General features: G+C 41.0%; 1 protein-coding gene across 3 annotated transcripts; it reads right to left on the reverse strand.

The window, feature by feature from the left end:
- Positions 1-38: 38 nt before the first annotated feature.
- Positions 39-23,510, reverse strand: fkbp16 (FKBP prolyl isomerase 16). Of its 3 annotated transcripts, XM_034534454.1 has the most exons (8): positions 23,336-23,510; positions 22,615-22,784; positions 21,726-21,814; positions 4,314-4,528; positions 2,455-2,639; positions 2,139-2,216; positions 646-783; positions 39-565 (listed from the first exon to the last, which is right to left on the reverse strand). In XM_034534454.1, exons 2-8 carry the CDS (start codon positions 22,696-22,698, stop codon positions 479-481), a joined length of 876 nt encoding a protein of 291 aa, XP_034390345.1. In that variant the 5' UTR covers positions 22,699-22,784; positions 23,336-23,510; the 3' UTR covers positions 39-478. The 3 variants fall into 3 exon arrangements, with proteins under 3 accessions (XP_034390345.1, XP_034390343.1, XP_034390346.1); XM_034534452.1 differs by lacking the exon at positions 23,336-23,510 and having other exon boundaries at positions 22,615-23,152; XM_034534455.1 differs by lacking the exons at positions 39-565; positions 646-783; positions 2,139-2,216; positions 2,455-2,639 and adding an exon at positions 5,542-5,639 and having other exon boundaries at positions 4,331-4,528; positions 23,035-23,510.
- Positions 23,511-23,597: the final 87 nt, after the last annotated feature.

Here is a 23,597-nt window from a genome sequence, read left to right on the forward strand (position 1 = left end):
TAACATTTATTTTTAAAACATTTTTATTAAGCATCAGTGTATCAGTGTAATTTAATAATACATCACAGTTTCAAAGCTTTCAATTAATGGAGCACTGATCAAATATATAATTGTAATGTTGAAAGTGTTATTTGTTTACTTTTTGCAGTTTGATTGCGTTCTTTACGTAACCAAACTTCTTTTGGTTCCAGGAACCTTTTTAATTTATTTTTTTAGCCCTTTTCCAAATAAAACACATCTGGAAAAATGAGATTTCTTCTGGTATTTACTTGATGCTGTACTATCCTAATTTTCATAAATACTGTACACCTTTTCGGTGAAACTTTTTTTCTACCATAAATACAACTTCAGGCTGCTGTGTTGCATACCTTCTCATGTCTTCACAGTAGAAACCTCATTACAAATTAATTAAGAGGACTTGAGACCAAACTCTGCACAGGAGGAGGAGGATTTTTCAAAGCGCTTCCTGCAGAGGACTTCAGTTTCTTGCCGTCAGGATCATTGACGTCACTAAGCTGCTCAAGGCCACAACCAGCGCTCCAAGTATAAACTTCCAGGAAATTCCCTAAAACAGAAGACAACGGTCAGTCGATATCCAGTCGGTTGGTTATCAGAATAAAGCAACAGAGATATTTTTGTTCTTACAGATGATTTCTTCTTCGAAGGAATCAGAAAAGGTGCGATATTCTCTCCAAGCATGTCCGCTGGTTTAGCTTTCCATTCCTGAATATCTTCGCCTCCTGATTGCCTTTTGACGAGTTTAGATAACTCCACGTGGATCGCCTGAAAACAAATGCAACATCTTAACAAGCTGTGAAAAAGCTGCTTTCGCTTGATCTTGTAAAGGAGACATGAACTATTTTTATCTTGAGCAAAAAGTTGCAGTTTTGAAAATGTCCACCAGGTGTGAGCAGAGATCTGAAACATGATGCCTTACAAAGTAGACCTCACATCATTTTTAGTTACGCTTTTAAAATTCACTTTAAGTCATTTGCATGGACATTTGGAATGCAGTTTAAAGTATTTTCGTAAATTAGAGAAAAATTGTGATAAAATGAAAAAAGAGAATTCTTGTTTACGCTTCATTTTTTTGGTGATAATTTAACAGATTGCAGAACAAAACAGGCTAAATCAGTTTTCTCACAAGTATCTGAGCCAGCATTGAGAAGAGTATGATTACCAAAACAGCCGATACTTGTGTTTCGTCTAAACGGGAGCAGACATATTTGTGATGGCGCAGTGTTCTCTTCAGATCGGGTCATTGTCACGCTGGCAAACTGTTAACAGCCAATTGAAATGTACTTCTCACACTTCATAAACTGAATCCACATCAAACCAGGGCTGCAAAATAATGTTCATAAACAAGATTATTGTTCATTTTTCAAGTAGTAGTGGAGTCTGTTGTAGCTGCAAGCGTAACTGAGCAGTGTGGTCACATCTGTATACTGCCAGATGTGCAGTTTGGCATATTAGACAAAGGCAACAGAAGTAGTTCACAACTTTCTTTTTAAATTCTATGAACTTTTGTGAAATATTGTGAACTCAATGAGGCTGTAAGTTAAATTGATTTCTTTTGTGTTATGATTTTCAACAGTTGTTGAATGAAAAATATTTTTTTTGCATTCTCTGAATATATTTTATATTAATTACAGACTATATACAATTTCTTTACTGACATAAGTTGGTGCATAAAGGAATATTTTGCATTATCTTTGGTCATCCCCTAACTTTTCATCTAGTCATCATCACTCAAAACATAAATTTCAAGTAGTTTCAGAACAATTACCTGCCAAACGAGTGAAATTCCCATCGGCCTCATAAACATTTAAGCATCGTCGTTGCTGCTGACGCTTACAGAGCCATAAGCAGCAATGTCAAATCTATTTTATGATACATATACGGATAAATTCAGTATATTGTCAGATGCTGGTTGGTTATATATATATTAGAATGTTTACTTTGTAATTGGCCACCATTCATTTGTGCTGATTGGTACATTTGTTGGCTGTAATAATGGCAACATGTTTTTCTAATGACCTTTCCTCTGTGGGGGATGGGTGGAGTTCACAGTTCACAGGTAGATTTGTAAAAAGGGGGGGGAGGGGGGGGGATTGACCAGTTTATCCACATAATCTCACCTTGGTGGACGGCTCCAGTTTCAAGGCCCTTTTTAGCACCTCCATTGCCTCTTTGTATTCACCCATATCTGACTGGAGCTGGAGGAGAATAGAAAACTGGTCAGTGTGAGGAGATCTGGTGGACCCGTGAATCAAAACAAACAGAGAACAGATAGCAATAATACAGCAACTATAACAAAATAAATAATAAAAAAATGTAATCCCATATTAACCAAATTCCCCTTTCTTCCAGGAACTCATGTACGGCTTGATAAAGATGAAATGAGATGCAGCGACGTTGTCTCTCAGTAATAACACGACAGCATGTGGCCCTCACCTTTCCCATCCTGAAAAGGGACTTGACGTTGTTTGGCTCGAGGGTCAGAACGTCCCGGCTGGTGTGCAGCGCCTCGTCGTACCGCTCCAGTTTGAGCTGGGCGGCGGCCAGGTTGTTCAAACACTTCACCCTGTAGTCCCGCACCTCCTCCTCCTCCTCAGCCTTCACACCACAGTCGCCACCATCTGTGCAAAGACAGAGACACACAACCTCTGACATCTGCTCTGCTGTGGACATCTCGTGTGAATCTCTTAATTGGTGACACAAAAACACCTCGACGGAGATTAGTTATCTAATCTTGGAAAGGATTTATTCTGAAGTCTTATAGAATATGGAAAATATTTCAAAGAGAAACTCCCATTGGGTGTCATCATAAGTATAGTGAACGGTCAGTTATTTTATTCAGATGGATATTGTATCACTGTCCCTGAGGTTACAGCTGTATGGTTTCATCATTAGACCAGAGCTTAATACAGTAGTGACAGTAGGCAGCTCTGGGACTACATCTGTGTGGATCAACATGCTTTTTCAGGTGGATTTGTTAGTTATGTAAACATCCAGCAGATACAGAGCAACATACAAAGTATGTCTATGTTGTGTTTCATGAACTCATTAATATGAATAATGCTTTATAACAATAATCATAACACATATATTTTATAATGATAAGGTTGGGTGTAATTCTTCATAATTGATGGTAACTTACAATGTGATTATAAGTTACCACAAATGGTCAGTATTTGCTCTAAGCAAAATGAAGGACCATAACACAATAAACTGAGTTCTGGTGGATGTACATTTACATTTCACTAATGTAATGTTTCCCCTAAAAACTCACTCCAAACACTATATTGACTCAAATAAATACCTGTTATAGACAGCTTCAGTTTCATGTATTATCTATATTTCGAGACAATATGTTTTGTCTTGAGAGGTTGTTTTTTTGTCATAACCTATTAAATTAGTTTTACAACATTGTGTGTGTTGTTTCTTGCATAGATGTAATGATATTTTTCACTTATAAATAAATTATTAAATTATTATAATGTAAAACAGCTACGGAAATTATTATTCATTCTGATCCTTGCAAAAAAAAGATCAAATATTATGATACTTGACAGTCATTAGTCATTATGTTTTATACTGTAATATGGTTGTTATTTTTTACAAAGCAAGATATTCATGGTTGCTTATAACTCGATTAGTATACAGTGCTAAGTAGATTTTAATAAATTATAACTAAGTTAGAACACTTCTGCTTTATTATTGTTGTTATTCTTTTTCTGGAGATCTTCTCATCCACTAATCACGTGATTTCGATGCCCTGATCAACTCCTCTCTTCAGAGCCACAGTGAGTTTACTCTCTGGTCCACTATCATTAATGCATTATGAAGCAATCCATGTTTTTCTCCTCATTGTTCAGTCACATTTCTCTCTCGGGCCCTCCCTGCCTCGTTAATGATTAGAACGATTAAGGGGTGGAAATAATATGAACGTTGATTAGCTTTGATTATACAAAAGAATTAAGCAAAAACATGTATGGTGGCACCGGGCTCAGATAGATGTGGCTCTGCATGGTGACAGTCTGATTAGTGTGTTGGCAGACTGCAGGAGAGCACTAAACTGTTATGTCATTATGGGCTCAGGTCGATGTAGAGATTTTGTGTTTAAGGTCCCTTTCAAATCCTGCGTTTGTACATTTCTAATGCGTGTGTTCATTTTTTTCTGTTTTCTAATTCCATTTTCACCTTTTTCTGTGAAGATAATGCTCATATCTGTGACTACAACAGATTGCTGGTACAGACAACAGTATGGAAATATGTTCTATGAATAAATTCAGGTTTTGACGATGGGTTACCTCTGCGTGTGGTTAGCACATCCAGAGCCATAGAATAGGCTCTGACAGCCATGCTGTATTCTTCCCTCTGGAAATGAAAGTTTCCTCGCTCTCGTTTCTGGTTGCCGATGCGGATGCAGTCTGCGATGGGCAGAGTTAACGGGTCCGGTTTCTCTCTGACGTCCAGCAGTTGGAGCTGGTAGAGTAAAGGAGCCCAGGCTGGAATATCAGGCTCCCTGCATGTAAACAAAGACAAAACAACAACAACACATCATCAATACCACACAGGGCAAAAGGTAAAAATAATTGAGATCTTCAAAGATAATTTAAAATCAATCAAGAAATCAATCTGATCGCTGCCAGAAACGCAGAAACAAGCTGCTCAACATCCTACAGAAGAAATTCCTGAATTTGTAACTTGTGCATAACATTTGATAATTGTGTTCATCATACAGTACTGTGTTTAATGGTGGCCATATAGATGCATCTGCTGTGGTTTTATCAATAACTAAGAATACAGTGACAACTGTCAGTACAGTGTTTTTTTTGTTGCTCACTGTGTCCATTACATTTCACTGTATCCAACAGCTCACTCACACCTTAAAATCAACACCTTTAAAAGACGTCTGAGTGACTCCTGCTCATTTAAAGCAGACACGAATTTGAAATCGGTATGAACCTGTGAGCCGGCGACGGCTTCAGCTTACTCGAGAGTCACTCAGAAGGAAAGTTAATTTGGTTTTCAATCATCTGGCTCCTGTGACCACATGGCACACAATGGCCCATTATCAGTTACTCTGTGAAGGCTCTGGTTCTAAAGGTGTGTGTGTGTGTGTGTGTGTGTGTGTGTGTGTGTGTGTGTGTGTGTGTGCCTGCCTGCCTGTGAGAGAAAGAGAGAGAGAATTAATTAAATGACAGCTTGTGTATATTTTTGCAGATTTATAAGTGGCCTACATTATTGATGTAACACAGAGAAAAACAATTGTTCAGTGGAATAAAAAATTACAATCTTAACTATAAAAAGCTGAATCCAATTGGATCCTGTCAGTTTAATGAACTCAACAAGAATCATCCAAAAGGAAGTTCAGCCTGCTGCGGACCCCACCCACTGACTGTGTGAGTGTGATAGTACATGGAGTTGTGTCAGGTCATGAATTATTCATACCGGTTGTGTCAATGAAACAATTTATGTCTGACTAACATAATTAGTTGTATCCCCAGTTACTGTGAGACTGTGGGATCAGATTACCCTTTCTCCTCTCCTCTCCTCTCTGGAGACGTTGTCCACTGTCACAGGAGTGTGAAACCAGCAGCAGAGCCGAGGCCTCAGAAACCTGAGCCGGATCCCTGCGTTCAGGACCGGAGGAAGTAGTGTTCAGAGACGCTCGCATTTAGGGCCGTCAATAAGTAGACGCAGGTTTTTTAGAAGCCGGTCAGAACCATCTTTGACGGTAGCGTTTAGTCCTGCCGACTTGTTTTTGCACATCGGTGCGTGTTTACTAAGATTCAGAGACGAGTTGTGTAACAGGCGTTCAAGAGCAGCAGAGAAGAAGACAGTTGATCCATTTATAAAGAACATACAGCACGTGGCTTTGGTCGCACCAGGTATGGTTGGTATTTCTAAAACGGGCCTCATGCTGCACATCTGCCGATTAGCCTGCTAATGTTGTGCGTTTTGCTGGCGTGCAAAGAATGTGACACCATCACCAAATGATGCACTGCACAGCCTGTACAGCACATGGACATACTGTAGCTATTTGTTGTCCTTGCATGCTTTTTTACCTCCCCTTATCTGAAAATATTACACAATATTCTGAGGGCTGCGTGTTAAGTAACAGCGTATAATAATCACACACACACAGCGGCCTGCCTACTGATAGCGCCTGGCAGCAGATTAAATGGACTTCTGAGAATTCACCTCTAACCCCACTTCTTTTTAAAGTTTATGAATAATGCACAATAAATGTCTGTGCTTTGAAACACATTCATACTGAGCTTGATGTCTTAACCAGAGCAGATGCAATGGAATGAGAAACCTGTCTCTCTAGTATGTCAGTTCCCAAATACAGTTTCATATTCTCTGTCTAAAATCGTGACAGTGCTTGGTTTGTTGTTTTGTAACTCAGCAGCAAAACCTCTTACTCGTTATCATCATTAGATAATGACTTTTCTTTTTTCATACAGAGGAAACACCCACTTCATTGCTCATGACTCACACAGATCAGGACACATTAGATGAGAAGTGATGAGTCATTTCTTATTAATCGATGCAGGCGCAGCTGCTTCGGTGCTAACTGCTCAAACCTAATGTGTCACATCAAAACTTCATGAATCCCAAATGATGTGTTATCCTGCAAAGGTAACACACGTCACACACACACACACAGTTCATTGCTTGACAATTCTTCACATGCAGGATTCAACAGGTGACCTTTGCAGCATTATTTCATTAAGCTCAGTGGCTAATGCACAGGCAGTAAGCAGAATACCACCACAGTATACAGAGCACTGAGTTAAGATGTATGTCAGAAATAATGTGAATCACTGAGAGTTGAGCGTCCTTCACGAGCTTTAAACAAAATGGGCATGACTGGCAAGCTGTCGAAAGCAATCTGAGATCGCAGTGCGCTGACAGATCTATGAGGTTTACAGTGTCATGTGGGTCATTGGTGATTAGCGCCACACCAGTGTGCTGCTGCGCTGAGCTCAGCCAATGAGCCCCCAGGGCCTTATTAGTGCAAACAGGAAGCAGAGGCTGGTCAGCAGGGTGAGATACCTCCACAAGATCCCAGTGAAACCTGAACCTGCAACTAAAGCCCAGGTCCAGGTCCCTAACACTGAGCTGCAGAACCACCCTCTCTCTGCTGCTCCTAAAGTGACTCATTCACCTAAAACACAACATTACGTGAAGATGGCTTGATGCATCACCGATGCATTTAATTTATGCATCAAATATATATATAAATATATATATTTATATATATGTATATATATATTAATATATATATATTAAAATATATGTATTTATTTATATTAATATATATATTAAAATATATTTATTGATTTATAAATATATATATCTATATAAAACTGCATTACTGTTTACAATATACAGAAACAGTATGGATTCTATTTCTGTTTATATACAATGTCAGCACTGGGGTAATTCTTCCTCTATTTCCAACCAAATTACCGTCATAGTTGTCTCGTGACCCAAACCACAGAAAAGGTCAGTGAGAAGAGACACAGAGTTGTTGAGCCTTCAGCAGGAGGACGAAGCCTGAGGGCTGAACATACGAGACATTTGCTGTCTGCATCTGAGTATCTGTTATTTCTCAAAGTCAACTTGTGGATCTCATTCACATTTGTGACAATTTCTGTGGATATTTTTAGTCTCTATTGATCTGGCTATGGCACAGGAAGATAAAGTCACCATTTTTTAATCCTGCCCCCAAACCTGCGATTTACTTTGTTGTTTTTTCAATTGTGAGAAGTCGTCGTCAATGAGCACCAGACAACCTATTTTATACTGCTGGAAAAATGTGAAAGAGGTCTAAAAACAGATAATAAACATTATAATATAATACGGTAATATAAAATACAACATTGTTTTATATACACCCTCAAAACTCATATCGTCAGAGGTATTTTCTTAAACATTTCACTGTGACCTACTTCCACAACTTTCCTTAACAAACTACAGAGCTTAAACAAATGTTTAATCAACATTTACAAGGCCCACCGTGCTTATATTGTCGTTTGTGTGACGTGGTTTTATTTTTTGCATTATCACTGACTGAACAGTTCCCATTAAAAGAGGAATGTTTCCCTCATCTTCCCTCGTTTGTATGAATGTGGTGATAAGGACAAGAAGCTTTTCCGTCCTGTGTCATGGGAAGATGTGCATTCATTACAGATGAATTTGATCCATGTGTTGTGGCTAAGCAAACTTCCTCACCAAGGTGTATGATGGTGCCGATGACTCACCCTGTTGTCTGTCAAGCATGCCCCTCGTCGCTCTGAATAAAGGAAAAACTCCCACAGAGGGAAAACGGTGGTCACTTTGACGTCACGCTTTCAAAAGATGGAAAGGCCAGTGATGCACCTTAAACTGGTTTCTATGGTTACAACCTCAGATAGTGCATTAATATACTGTGATAAATGTGGTGTGCAGCTTGTGATAATACTAAATCCAAGAGGATTTATGAGGTTGTTTATTTTTTTTTACAGCAGCGAAAACAGGTCTGCTGCTGACGTTCAGTGTTCAGTGTCCGTTTTGACTCTTGGATGGACACACAGGACCAATGCAGTCGTGCAAAGGAGCTTAGCTTTAATCCAGGCATTGATGAGACGTCACAGCTGTTTTTTCTTGCTTGCTGTCATTCCAGTTAATTTGCAGCAAAACAGCCTTGAACAGTGGAAGATCTAAAAACTAACAGTGTAAGGACCTTTCAGCTGCTGCCTGCTGCATGTGCTCTGCCGTCCTTTTTGTCTTTATTTCCTCCTCCGGCAATGAGCCAATGAAACTGTGCTCGCAGGGATCAAGGGCAGCTCCTGCCTACATCCTGGCTGCTGAGCTCCTCAAAAGTCCCCATATAATCTACAGCAGGTTTCCTTAGCCTGTTAAAATGAATCCAATCTCAGCCCTGGCCTACCTGCAGGGTAGTGGCTGTTTAAATAGCAGGGATGTGCAGTTTCCAGTCCATTTCAGAGAGACTGGTCACACGACTTTATTTAACCAGCTTTAACCTTCAATAGTTATCTGCGGTAGGCAGGGTAAAAGCCAGTACCCGTGTGTAAATGGGACTATTTGAAACATGAAGGTGTGAGTACAGAAAACATGTGAGAACACCATTAAAGGGACAGTTTGTGTGTTTTGAAGTGGAGTTGTATGTGGTACTTGTCCATAGTCAGTGTGGTACCTACCATAGATGGCATTTGGATAAACAGACAGGAGTACCAGCACAAGAGCAAAGTAATGCACTACTGTGGAAGGGCAGCTTAAAAAAATCAATATCAGTTCACGTGTACGCTATATTTAAAATATTTTCTGACATGAAACTGAAGTTAAAGTGAAACTTATACTGGTTGTGTGGCTCTGAAGAGAGCATAGATAAGTTTCACTTTTGGTTCAGTGTCAAGTTATTACAATTGCATACATAGTGCTCTGCGTTCAGAACACACCCTGTGTTAAAAAAACAGATGAGATTTTAGCTCAGGTTTGGTCTCCACCAACTCAAAATCTAGGTCTTCAGTGCGATGAATGATACAAATGTGTATCCATCATATCAAATTTGTATTTATCATTTATTCAAGTCTTGTCTCAAATCAAATTAAAATCTAAGAGCAAATTTATCAATTTAATTAGACTGATATCAACTGCGAGCTCCACCTCACTGCAGTGAATAAGTTAACGATTCAAGGCTTGACTCACCGGTGAGCAGGACAAGTTTCGTTTCTACCTTATGCAATGATCTGAAATCTCTCACAGGGTTGGGCTCTGATCTGTGGCAGAATCAAGATGAATAATTCCTCAAAAAACAAAAGATCAAAGCTTTTGGTCTGTATTATGTTTGATGAGAGCAATCTGTCTTACACAGAAACACATCACCTGAGGTCATTATCTAGAATACCATCCTCACTGTTATCTGTGGCAGGTATCTTATCCTGAGATTGACTGTAAATCCATAATCAATCAATACGAACAAGCAGATGCCTCCGAGGTGTGCACAAGTGGCCATTTCTCATGCAGCCGGGTGAGGTTTAGTTTGAGTGGATTCTTAGCGCAGTAAATGTGAAGCTGTAGGGAACGGCCATGACAGCTCGGATCTTCCTCTGCACAGACGTTATGTCTACTGATTACATAAACCGAATCTCTGCCAGTTTTAGGTTTCACTTGTGAACTTCAAAGCTTTACGTTCCTACAAATTCAGAGCGAGGAGCCAAAAATCCTGCTCTCTGAAAGATGAAAGTCCTCCATTACATATACTTCACATAAAATGTCTGTCTACTTCAGCAGATGAATCCCTGGACGTTATTTTGTGCGTTCTCTTTAGATGAGCAATTTAATTTGCACTCAGATCAAAAATGCCTTTTTTTCTAGAGAAATTTTATTTTGTCATAAAACATGCCTTCATTATCATCCTACATGGTTGCTGTTCGCCTGCCTCTGAGGTTCCAGAGTTTTGAAGATTAACGTTTGTGATCACGAGATCCTCATTGCTTTGTTTATGACATTCAGGTCGAGGAATAAATGTCATAAAGCGATATTGATCAGAAATTAATTTCCCTTCTAAGACCAAGCTGTCACACGTGCATGTGCCGAAACCAGATAACTCCCACTGAGAAAATGTCACTGTGTCTCTGATATTGTTTTGCAAATTGAGCACACACCAAACGGACAGCGCCTCCCTGACTGATGATTTAATGAGATGTAACTTTAAAGCAGCATTTGCGCCTGTACAGACACACCTGGCCTTCATGCCTTTAATCTTGGACATATCTGAGGAGTAATTTACAAGCACATACATTATGTGCACATGTTGACTTTCTGACGTTGTGTACGTCAAACAAAAACACCATCATTATCATTCACTGTCACCCTCCGGTCATATCGCTGTCCACGAGAAATAGGACTGCCTCTGTGTGTGTTTGTTATCTAACCAATAAAGATCCAGCTTCCTTTCAGCAGCAGCCGGCTTTACCTCCTTGTTCAGCCTGTGAATCAATAGCAGCCCACTGAACTCCTGACTTATTAGTCAGAATGTCACGGAGGTACAGCCGGCGTCTGCAGGCCGAGTAAAGAAAATGTAGCACGGCCATTAGCACAATCCTTTAGTCCCTCTCTGTGAGACCTGGAGCATCAATCTTCTCAAAGAGCCACATGTCTTAAGAACAGGCTTGATTTTACTTGACCAGAGTCAGTAGCAATGGCATAGGTCACTCTCATTACTGAGAGCTTTGAAAGCAAAAACAAACGGCCCACTTACAAGAAATGTCAGTCCACTTTTGCTCGAATTTTATTTGCAAAACGATTTCTTTTCTTGCACAGATAACGTTGTCTTTTGCTATCCATGAGCTTACTTGTATTGTCCTTCACTCCATCTGGAATAACAATATGAAACATAACCACAGTGCACATAATCACATTGTGCTATCAAACAACTGGGATTGTTCCATTTATAATGGAATCCATCCATCCATTATTATCCATTATCACCCGCTTATCCGGGGTCGGGTCGCGGTGGCAGCAGGTTCAGCAGGCCGACCCAGGCTTCCCTCTCACCCGCAACACTTTCCAGCTCATTCCGGGGGATCCCGAGGCATTCCAAGGCCAGCCGGGAGATATAATCCCTCCAGCGTGTCCTCGGTCTTCCCCGGGGCCTCCTACCAGTTGGACGTGCCCGGAAAACCTCTAATGGGAGGCGTCCACGAGGCATCCTGACTAGATGCCCGAACCACCTCAGCTGAATCCTTTCGACACGAAGGAGCAGCGACTCGACTCCAAGCTCCCCCCTGATGTCCGAGCTCCTTACCCTATCTCTAAGGCTGAGCCCGGCCACCCTACGGAGGAAGCTCATTTCGGCCGCTTGTATCCGAGATCTTGTTCTTTCGGTCACGACCCAGAGTTCGTGACCATAGGTGAGGGTTGGAACGTAGACCGACCAGTAAATGGAGAGCTTTGCCTTCCGGCTCAGCTCCCTCTTCACCAAGACAGACCGGTACAGCGCCTGTTTTACTGCTGCAGCCGCACCGATCCGCCTGTCGATCTCCCGCTCCACCTTACCCTCACTCGTGAACAAGACCCCGAGATACTTGAACTCCTTCGCTTGGGGTAGGCAGTTTGCCCCCACCTGGAGGGAGCAATCCGCCGGTTTCCGGCAGAGCACCATGGCCTCAGATTTGGAGGTGCTAACTCTCATCCCTGCCGCTTCGCACTCGGCTGCAAAACGCCCCAGTGAATGCTGGAGGTCACGGTCCGAGGAGGCAAACAGGACCACATCATCCGCGAACAGCAGAGAGGCGATCCCGAGACTCCCGAACCGGATCCTCTCCGCCCCCTGGCTGCGCCTAGATATCCTGTCCATGGAGGTCACGAACAGGACCGGTGATAAAGGGCAGCCCTGGCGGAGGCCAACACCCACCGGGAACGTGTCTGACTTACTACCGAGGAGACAAACACAAACTCCCAGGACCCCTCCAGTAATCTTGCGAGGGTAAAGAGCTGGTCCACTGTTCCACGACCGGGACGGAATCCGCACTGTTCGTCTTGAATCTGAGGTTCGACAAGCGGTCGGAGCCTCCTCTCCAGCACCCTGGCATAAGATTTTCCCGGGAGGCTGAGCAGTGTGATACCACGATAGTTCGAGCACACTCTCCGGTCCCCCTTCTTGAAGATGGGAACCACCACCCCGGTCTGCCAGTGCATGGGCACTGTTCCCGACCCCCATGCGACACTGAAAAGGTCGCATGGGGAATATAATGGAATATACTTAGTAAATCACTTCAGCTTGATCGCTGCACATCTCATTTTATTTTGCAGCGAGGACGTCAGTGGGAGTCTGCCAGCCATTAACTTTGAGAGGAATATTTTGAAAGCCAATTGTGTGTGTGTGTATATATGTGTGTGTGTGAGTGTGTATGTGTATGTGTGTGTGTATATGTGTGTGAGTGTGTATATGTGTGTGAGTGTGCATGTGTGTGTGAGTGTGTACGTGTATGTGTGTGTGAGTGTGTATGTGTGTGAGTGTGCATGTGTGTGTGAGTGCGTATGTGTATGTGTGTGTGAGTGTGTATGTGTGTGTGTATGTGTGAGTGTGTGTGTGTATATGTGTGTGAGTGTGCATGTGTGTGTGAGTGTGTATGTGTGTGTGTGCGTGTGTGTGTGTCTGCTAGACTGCTGCAGACGACTGATGACAGAGCAGTGACGTCTTTGCGAGATGACTCACATTCCACGTCCCCACTGACGGTACCTCTTCATCACCCTAACACAAACACATGCACGCACACGTGTGTGTGCACTCACACACACACACACACACACACACACACACACACACACACACAGTGCCACTTGTCACACTGCTGTACAGACACATACGCTTATTTCCTCAGATGTTGTCACTACTTCTGCCATATTACATGATACATTTAGCATCAATACAGCCTTTTTTAAACTGCATGTGTGTTCACAGTGCATCACTGTCTTCCCACTCTAGGATCCCATCTGCTCCAATTTCACTGGAAAAATATATAAAGTGGGTTCACAAGTTGCTCAGACAGTCTGCCTAAGCTCCTGTTACAGAACGTTGCATTCATTTGTAGTTTGAAATGTGTATCTAAAATGATAAAATCATAATAAGAAGTGACGTTGTGGAGCCACAAATGACGAGTGGGACTGGGTGGTCATGGAAGTCAAAGATTGCCAGACGCAGCTTCTGTTTTTTGAGCAGTGACGAGGGGGATTGAAAGCAGCTATGAATACAAAGCCAAAACAGCAGAGTCAAGGCCGCTCTTTGATTGAAACAAACTAACTTGTACAACATGCTGAAGGAAAACGTGTCTGACTGTAGCTGTTGTTGTTGTTGTTGCACAGAGGGGTGTGACGCAATAAGTATACACATTGGCCTCAAGGCCCACTTTTGGTAAAACTTTAGACCTGTACGTGAACATCTATGAAAATAGTTTTGAATGTAACATAAAAAAGCAAAATTATGGTCTACAGCCATGCAGCAGCTGTACTTAGACACAGCACTACTTTGAGCAACGTGCTAAAATCAGCATGCTAACATAACACGATCACAATGCAGTGCTGACATTCTTCTGCCAAGCAAGAGAAATGTTTACCCAGATCACCTACTTGGGTTAAAGTGTTAGGCTGCTAACCTTTGCTAAGTAGCACTAAACACAAAGTACAGCTGATGCTGATATAGAAATGTCATTAGTTTTGCAAGTATTTGGTCATAAACCAAAATATTAGGCTTGATGATGGGGCTAAAAACTAAATGAGTGCAAATCATCCTGAGGGGGGGGGACACCAAATGTGTGCGTAGAGAAACAAAGAGGGAGAGTGAAGCGGAAGAGGGCTAGCTAGTAAACATAGAAGGGGAAAGAGCTTCAAACATTGTCTCTGCAACTGTTTTAGGAGGAAGGAAACACTTGGCCTCAAGAACACACGTACTGAATGTAAATGTAACTTTGTTTGTTTACAACTAAAATGAAAGATCTGAAGAAAGGATATGTGTTGGCTTCACAGCTGGGAAGCCAGCAAGAGTCTTGTGATGCTCATGTCTGGCAGGGGAACAAGAAACAGTGTACGGGGGACGGAGAAAATGTTTTGTTGTTATTGTTATTCTTTTTATTACGCTGACTGATGTCCTGCTTGCTCCCATCTGTTGCCTTATGTAGCGTTGTGTTACATCTTAACTGCGGTATATTGACAATATTGAGGGTTTTAATTCTTTTAAAAACAAACATCATGTCTAAAGGACAAGGACTGCGATATGAAAGATAATTAGATGATCCAAAGAGTGAGAAAATGGAGACCAAAAAAAATGAATGATACGTTTTAACAAAAAGCAATGTCAAATTAAAACAACCACACATGCAAAGCTCGAACCAGTGTGGTGGTTATGTAATGCAAAAACCACTTTAGCAGTAAAATGTTTATCTTCTCTAAAAACACTATCTACCTTAAATTCAATACAAGCTCATTTCAGTTGAGGAGATTTACTGTCCCACTAAATACCCCCTGACCACAGAAAGCAGAAGTAGATTTAACTGAGGGCAGTGCTATAATAGGACCAAGGCTGTGTCGATGAGAAAGATAAGCTCGCAGTAGAGGAAAAAGGTAAACATCCAGGCAGATTAGATGAGGGACATGCACAGTTCAAACACGGGTCTGAGTGGCAAAATAATGCTGCGGTGCCAAAACAACCCAACAATCTACTATTCAGAATTTAAAACCAAGAGTATTCAGATCAGATTTAATTCATACATTTCTCTAAAGCTTTAGGTCAACACATGAAGCTTCAAACTAATGTGTCAGTGGTTTAGGCAAACAGGAGAGCCATGAGAGCCATAACCTGATTTGATCTGGAGCGTGCTGCTGGCTGCCTGCTCCTGGAGCGTGAGGTCTGGGTGTGGTTTCTTGTCAGCCTGCTGTGTCGGGAAAGAGACACGCAGAGGCCAAGAGCTACAGTCAAACTTGTTTAGGTCACATGACCATGCAACAAGTTGTTGCTTGAATCTGGGATTGATGACAAAAAGTTACTCCAAAACTGTAACGTTGCACTGAGAGGAATCGGCAATGTAGAGAAGACTGCTTTAGAGTCCCCAGTGTGTTTTCCACAGTTCTCAAAGGTCGCATTTTTCATTTGACCCAGGTGCCGATGCAGAGTGAGTCACACAACCACCAGCACAGAGACCAGCTCCGCCTCACATATTTCATGTGTGGACAACATGCTTACGTATCTGGAGACAGGGGAGGAAGGCTCGAGTGCATAGAAATGACAGACACCAGTAAGACTCTGTGGCGAGTGAGTCACTGTACCTGTCTGCTGGTGAGTGATCCATGTAATGAAAAGCAGAAGAAATAAAAACCTGTTCTTTGCTTTATCGTGTTACTTTGTTTGATAAGAGGAGAGAATGGTTTATAAGAAGAATGCACGATAATGACGTCCAAACTTCTATCAAGTAAATCAATGTGGCATTTATCACATTTTTCAATGCCGGCTACGCCTATAAGTATTCTTCATCATCATCCGACTTGATCCCATTTGCAACTTAACACTTACTCACAATGCCTCTTTGCTGCGTGCCTTTCTGACCTGACAAATGTCACTGTTGCCTTTTTCAACTGCATTCCCCTCTGGATATGGGTGTGCCTCTGAGGAGAGAGACTTCCACACTTGCCAACTTGCCAACTTCTTTGAGTGTCAACGAAGATTCCCCTAGAGCACATTCACTAGAAGACGTTTCACTAGTCGATGCATGTTATGTATTAGTTCAGGGTAAGTATTGAATACTGAGTGTGTAAAAAATTAACGCTTGCACACAAATTCTAATGTAATATGTTGTATTTAACAATTAGTTTTGGCTAAATGTTCCGCAGATCAAATTAATTGTGACCTGATCCACCATTTGCCCGTCGGCATTATAGTCTAGAGTCTAGATTATATTGGACAATTTTTTCGTCTAGACTCTAGACGAAAAAATTGTCCAATATAATGATTGGAAAAAACAATTAGTGTGCTGTCATGCTCATTTTTATTAACCTTGCAATTGTGCAAATATCTTGTACATTGTCTGCTTCCTGAAACAACATTTTTGAGTTTGCTCAACTCTTTGGTTGTAACTAATATATCTCAACAACCGTTGGATAGATTCCCATTACAGTTTGTAAAGACATTCATGTTCCCCAGAGGATTAATCCTACTGAGTGTATCAATCCCATGGCTTTTCATTTGGCACTACAAAATACATTTCCTCTAGATTTATTACAAAACCTGGAAAACTAATGGCATTCCCATCAGCATCAGCTGTACTCTGTGGTTAGTAGCAAATGTTAGACTAAGATGGTGACCGTGGTGAACGTCATACATGGTGCACATCTGCTGACATGTACTTTGGGTGTCGATGATACTTTTCACATTGCCTGAATACCGAAGAAAAAGGTCAAATGCTTTTGGATGCTATTTTTTACCATTAATTTTCAGACAACAGTCTTAGTCCTAAAAACATTTGGTGAGCAACAATGGAAATATGTCCAGGATGTTATCAATTTAATCTTATTGCCAATTAACCAAACCAAATCACGAAATCAAGCACACATCTCGATGTATTTACACCTACATTATTTTCAACATCAGACAATATTTACCTGCACACTATGATAGCCACAAGATCACATTAAACTGTACTGCCTACTAACATATGATGAATATTATACAATAACCATCAATCATCGAACTGTTACAGTACTTTCCCATGAACTATATAGCTTCACGTAACTTGCTCCACCTGCCACTGTTCTGCCAGATCAGTAAGCCTGGTGTAATCAAGCCTCTAACAGCCAGCAGTCCCACCTCGCCTGGGTCAAAGAGAGGGAGAGATTCCTCTCTCTCCTCCCACACCAGGGCTTGTTTTGTTCAGAAACTGACAATGATAGCCATCTGGTGCGTATCCAAAGTGTCTCTACTTTTCTATTAAATTGTGTATGTTTAGAATGTGTTTATCTTCTATACTGGCATGTTGTGGTTCACATGCTGTGGTTTATCTTCTATACTGGCATGTTGTGGTTCACATGCTGTGGTTTATCTTCTATACTGGCATGTTGTGGTTCACATGCTGTGGTTTATCTTCTATACTTGCATGTTGTGGTTCACAATTCAGAAAGGAGACGATGTCCTGAGAGTTAGTTTCTTGTATTTATGTTGCGTGGGTTTTGCTACTACCACACTGCTTCTTTAATAGTCTAATAACTCCGAAGGGTAAAATGAACATGATTATGACAAATTCTATATACCTCATAGTCACTAAAGTAAATATTGGACCCATTTGTCAGAAGCCACATATCCTCAGAAAATTCTGACACTGTAATGGCATTTTCCAGACAGACAAATCAAGAGAAAATGGACTTTGTTTGAGACCTTTCTCGTTCTCAGTGACACGCTCACAAGATATTGCAACATTTCTGAACACCATAGACAACTGATATTTGTAATACAAAATATGGTGTCTGTGTAAATAACTTATGTTAGCAAATGTAAATACATCATACAAACCCAATCTGTTCACACGATGTTCACAACACTTACAAACGGGGTGGCGGATAGAGTGGGAGGCGAACACAGATGTGGATTTAATCTGTTGGTTCACACCACGGATGTACCAAGATAATGTTTTTTTCCCCAATGTAATTATATGGGGGAAAATATTTTTGGCTTCAATGTGACGGAGACAGAAATTGTAATTCTACTATTTGTTCACTTGGTAGAATTTGCTTGGAAGCCTGGAGCTCTTTCTGGGGGCTTGTTTCACAGTCACAGTAATTCATTATCGGTTTCATTCCATGTGGTATACACCACAATTTAATGTTGGGTCCCATTCAGTTCTTTCTGTATATGTTACTAACAAATTATGGGGGAAATTGTCCAATTCACATATGTTGATGTCTTATTGTACAATAGTGACAGACTTGTTTTTTTTTTACTCTACTTTACCTTTTATTTCATTTGTGTTAGTATTGATTTACCAACACGTCAGTTGTGGTTGATTTACACTAAATGGAGCCTTTGGGTAAACTTTATTCATGTACTGTATATTACACAATCTCATTGTGACACATTAATGCAACAGTAGAAGGATTAACTGGCTGACACTGTACATCTGAACTTGGATGAAACTATTAATTTAACTACGACACATCCCAGCGGTCTAATTAACTTCAGTTCACCTTGCCACTGATGTAGTTCTCATTTGTGCCAAGAGTTTAAATACACCAACACCTTCGCTGCCAGCAGCGGGATTTAAGCCTCTGTTTATGTTTGCTTACAGACGGCCAAAGCGAACGTCACAGCACTCCATTTCAAGTCTTCAAATGTGTTGTGTGGCGTTTCACATACGGCTAGAAAAAGATTATTATAAAGCATCTGCCATTAACACTTAATGTCGATGACTTTGAGGTAGTGCACAGCTGATGAGGCAGACGACTTGGAGGGTTTATGAGTGTTTATGAGTGGGTCCTGTCCAGAAATAAAAAGATGTTAGCCACCACTGCTCTCTACTATTAGCTTGTGCATGCCTCATTTGGGGAATAGCTTTGACGTATGCTGCGGTTCCTCTAAAATTCGAGCTTGATGTCTTTCGCCACCTCTCCACTTTAATAGGCTTGAATGTCATAGGAAACTCGTCAGAGATTCTTACTGGCGATTGAGTCCCGACAAGCTTTTCTGTTGTAATCAATCAGGTAAATGCTCCAGCACACTGAGCTACCACTCCACTGAGCTGTGTTGAATCATACTGACCAGCTTTGCACACTGTTCTGATACATAACTGTGAAGTGCTCTTAGCAGCACTGTTCGCTACAGGCGACTGACAGAGTTCAATCAATGACTATGCCAGAAAAAACAGAGGCTAATGAGATTTTCCCTCATTGTCTCTGATTTGACAGCACAGACATGCTGTGGCTGTCAAATCTATGATGTCTGTTTATGCTCGAGATACTTATACGTGTCATCTTACTTGCTCAAATATTTGTTTCATTATATTTGTTTTAAATTAACTTTAACAAGCAGGTCTGGCAGCATGCCATGATTGAGAAGGTGACAAAAAAACACTTATTCCCGTTCTGTCCATGAGTTAGATGAAAAATCGATACCTGTCGCATGTCTTTATGGTAAATGAACCTACAGCCAGCAACCTGTCAACTTAGCTTAACACAAAGGGCTGGAGACAAGGGGAAAGAGCAAGACTAACTCTGTCCATAGTAACACATTCTGCTATGGGCACCTCTGTTAAATCTTCACAAAAATCAAAGTGTAAACACTGTTTTAGCTGCTCAGAGCAAATAAATAGGTTTGCAGATAACTATATTAAAAATAATGAATTGTGTTCCATACATATTATGTATATAATAATGTATAAAACACCATTTCAATTGTATATCTTGTTTGTTCAATCTTGTAAAATATTTAACAAGACTAAACAAACAAGATACAATATGTTATTTAGTAGATGTGCTCGAAGGCTTTTATTTTGTTTTTTTAACGTGGTATTGATTTTCTCATCTAACTATCGGCAAGAAAGAAAGAAAAGTCTATTTCCAAAAGGTTTTCTATTATCAGATGACCTGTTTTTATCTGGAAGTTTAGTTGAGTTTGTAACATATTGTATTGTAACGTATGTTTTAGATTTTCCCACTCGCCATATGAAATCATTAACAAATGCATTTAATTCCAGTGACCGGTGAAAATTACATTCAGAGCCACCAGCAACATCTGTAACTGAATCATGTCTAAGGAGTTGGCATGAAGCTCTGATTGTCTACCTTCTGGTACGGCTGAATTTGACACCACAACACACAACCCTAATCAGCTGCATCAAAACAATCATTAACTAACCTCCAGTTGCCTCCGTCTTTCTCTCTGCCTCCTTCTCTAACACACAACAGAGGGCGAGAGTCTAGACAACACCTAAGAGACTCCTCGATCTCACCTCGCACACCCCACGACCCATCATCACCCTCACAGAACTCCTTCATACAAACAGGACCTCACACACAGCACACAGGTGTCTGTAACAGTATAGTGCACACTTTCACAACACAATGTTTCAGCACATTTGCACATTATGTTGTCAACAATGTTCAAATGGACTGTGTTTTACTTTCAGCCTGTAAAAATGGATTCAAATTATGAATTTAGCTCTGAATCCTGCACCCTTTTAAGGCTTTTACAGCCACGTGATAAATATGGGTGCATGTTTGTTTTTATGCATTACTCTTCTGAAAAGCTACTCTTTTATGGTACAGCATGTCCTAAATGCAGCTGAATGGATGTGTTTATATAACTGCTCAAAAGTACTATACAATGCAAGCAGATTCTTTATTATTATATTTTCCCCTGGTGTTTCACATTTACAACATGTTGTGCTGTCCACTCACAGAGCAAACATGTCTCGAAGTTGGAACTATCTAATAATGTTTAATTTATTCTAATGGGTGGGGGCTCACACAAACACTGCTATGGAGTATGTATAATCACTTTCAGAATTAAATTATTGGCCACAATTCAGCTGTTTATGAATGAGCTTAACATACAGAATATCACTGTCTGCTTAAAAAGTATTTGAACAGCGACAAGTAAAGAAAGTAATTTGCTCCAACATTATAAACCAGTGAACCAATTAAATTGCATTTAATACATTTGCATTTTCGTTTTTTCCGGTGATCCCACCTCAAAATATGAACATTTTCATGAATATGTTAGTATACACAATCTCATCAAATCACTGTTGTACATTAATGTCCCCTTCTCACGTGTTCAGGTTATCTAAAGTAAACATTAAAGTATAAACAATGGGTTTTCTTCAGTGACACCAATCTCCTCTGTGTTTATACTGGCTCTTTAATGGCGTAACGGTCATAAACCTGAGCCATTGGCCGTAATATAAGTGGTGTCCTCCCATAGGTTGTGAGGTTACAAGCACGCCATTGATAGGCTGCCTGTGAATGGTGTTTGGAGGTAGCCATCTGCTCCTGTTTATGGTTCATTAACCCCGCTACCCCTGGATAACCAGGCTGCCCCCACAGCAACAGGTACAAGAAACCAACTTGAATACAGAAACATATAACTGACCAAATCTTGTTCTGCTTCAACATGCTCCTCAATTCAATAGTTCACATTAAACACACAATAACTGGAAAAGCCTTACCTTCCCAGAAGTCCATAGGCATACAGTGAATCTGCCAGGAGTAATGTGATCTCACCCTTCTGCATGGACATGACGCACTCCTCCAGGGCCTACAGGTGTCAAAACACAGTTCAGCATAACTTTGTTTTATGCATTTCAAAGTCCTTTGATTAATTACATTGTTTCAAGCATGTGGACCAGCCCTTTAGCCCTGCTAGTTCTACTATCAGCTGCACAGTTTTGTACTAATTAGCAAATGTTAGCATGCTACCACGCTAAGACGGACATGGTAAACATTGCACCTGCTTACCATCAGGATGTTAGCATTGTCATTGCAATGTTAGCATGCTGACGTTAGCATTTGGCACGCAGCACCGTTGTGCTTCCCACTTGTTTGTCTTATTTAGTACTTTCAAGTCTTCTCCAATACAACATGTCTATTTAGTGAATTATGGTGCTAATAAGAGTAAAACAGATTATAAAACAGGGTATACTTCAAAACAGCAGTCCACAAACTAATGGATGATGTAATTTACAGCCAAGACTTCCTTTTCTGTGCACTGCTCGTTGTTTACGGTGCGATTAGCAATTTGGGATGAGTGACTGGAGTTAGAGTTGAGACATGACCTGTACGACCGGATTGATTCACATGTAGCCAATTTTCAAGCTAACAATTAAAAATCTAAACAACCATTAGACGATCGCCGATGAGTTCGATGATTGCACACGCCCACTGCGTTCTGCCTCTTTGGCTTGAACCTGATTGGTCAATACTACTCTGTCTACAAACGGAAACCAGAACGCTTCAGATTAGGGATTAGCCAGCAGACTCTTATTTTCCTATTTTAACAGTCTCTATTGGTCATCATTGAAGTCATGTAAACACAATAAACTACATTGAGGGGTTTACCTGGTTTACATCTCCCTCTCCAATAACAAAGACCAGCTTGCAGTCCTTCTCCACCACAGTGCGGTCCTCCAGGACACATTGCATCTTCACAGTGACCGCTTGGCCCCAGGTGGGGCTCAGGGTGTGCGGGGCCCCAAACTCCACCACCTTCTTTCTCAACAGCTGGTCCTCTGCGTGAAGAAATAAGTGAAGGTCATGCAGGAGGAAGCAGGGTTAAGATGTATGTTTGTGCACAAATGCACAGAAACGGCCACAAACATGCCAAGTATTTGGGGCATTTTACTTCTTTTGTTGTTTTAATCCAAGATCAAATATAAAGGTTAGATTAAATTAAATAAGAAGCACTAGTTACTATGCAAGCTTACCTACTAAAAACAAGTCTTAAGTGCGTCTCTACACAGTTCAAGGATGCATCCTCACCTGCGATGTCCAGCCAATCCTCTGCCACAAACAGCTCCTCAAAGGTGGAGGAAGTCCACTCGGTCATTACATATTCTGGAAAGAGACTCTCTGCTGAGCTGTCTCTCTCCAACACATCATCCTCTGTTGATGGATCTTGAAATCTCACCATCTTCCAGCTGTTTGTTTTTTTCAGTGTCCTCCGCTCCTTGCATCCTGTGTCTCCACTTTGCTCACTATCAGAGGTTTGTTTTACCTCAGCGCTTTTACTCACACCTGCACAGCTCTCTGTTTCAGCAAGCTTGGAAACAACCTCTCTTACCCCAGACACTGTAGGCTCCACAGGGTGTTCATGCTCTTCACAACTTGGCTCTGTCTCCATTTTTGCAGAGAGCGATGGACACCACCTGCATTAGCCTCCAAAAGAGATGATCCTCCTTGTCCGAGCCAATGTTCCACTTTGGTGCTGGTTCTGTTGTAAACCAACTTCTGCCACCTTCACTCTGTCAAAACAAAAAGAATATCTCCATGATGTAAAAATCCATGTTGTGTTTCATTAAATCCAACTCAGAAGGCATGCCTAA

The sequence above is a fragment of the Cyclopterus lumpus genome, chromosome 6 (genome assembly GCF_009769545.1).
Source record: "Cyclopterus lumpus isolate fCycLum1 chromosome 6, fCycLum1.pri, whole genome shotgun sequence".
Classification (NCBI taxonomy): Eukaryota; Metazoa; Chordata; class Actinopteri; order Perciformes; family Cyclopteridae; genus Cyclopterus; species Cyclopterus lumpus.

Bases quoted from the DNA above. Each gene is read 5' to 3' on its own strand.
- fkbp16 (XM_034534454.1), bottom strand. From the start codon at position 22,698: ATGCAATGTGTCCTGGAGGACCGCACTGTGGTGGAGAAGGACTGCAAG. The intron at 21,815-22,614 runs GTAAACCCCTCA...TGACACCTGTAG, and splicing joins GAGAGGGAGATGTAAACCAG to GCCCTGGAGGAGTGCGTCAT. The intron at 784-2,138 runs GTGAGATTATGT...ATTTGTTTTCAG, and splicing joins AACTGGAGCCGTCCACCAAG to GCGATCCACGTGGAGTTATC.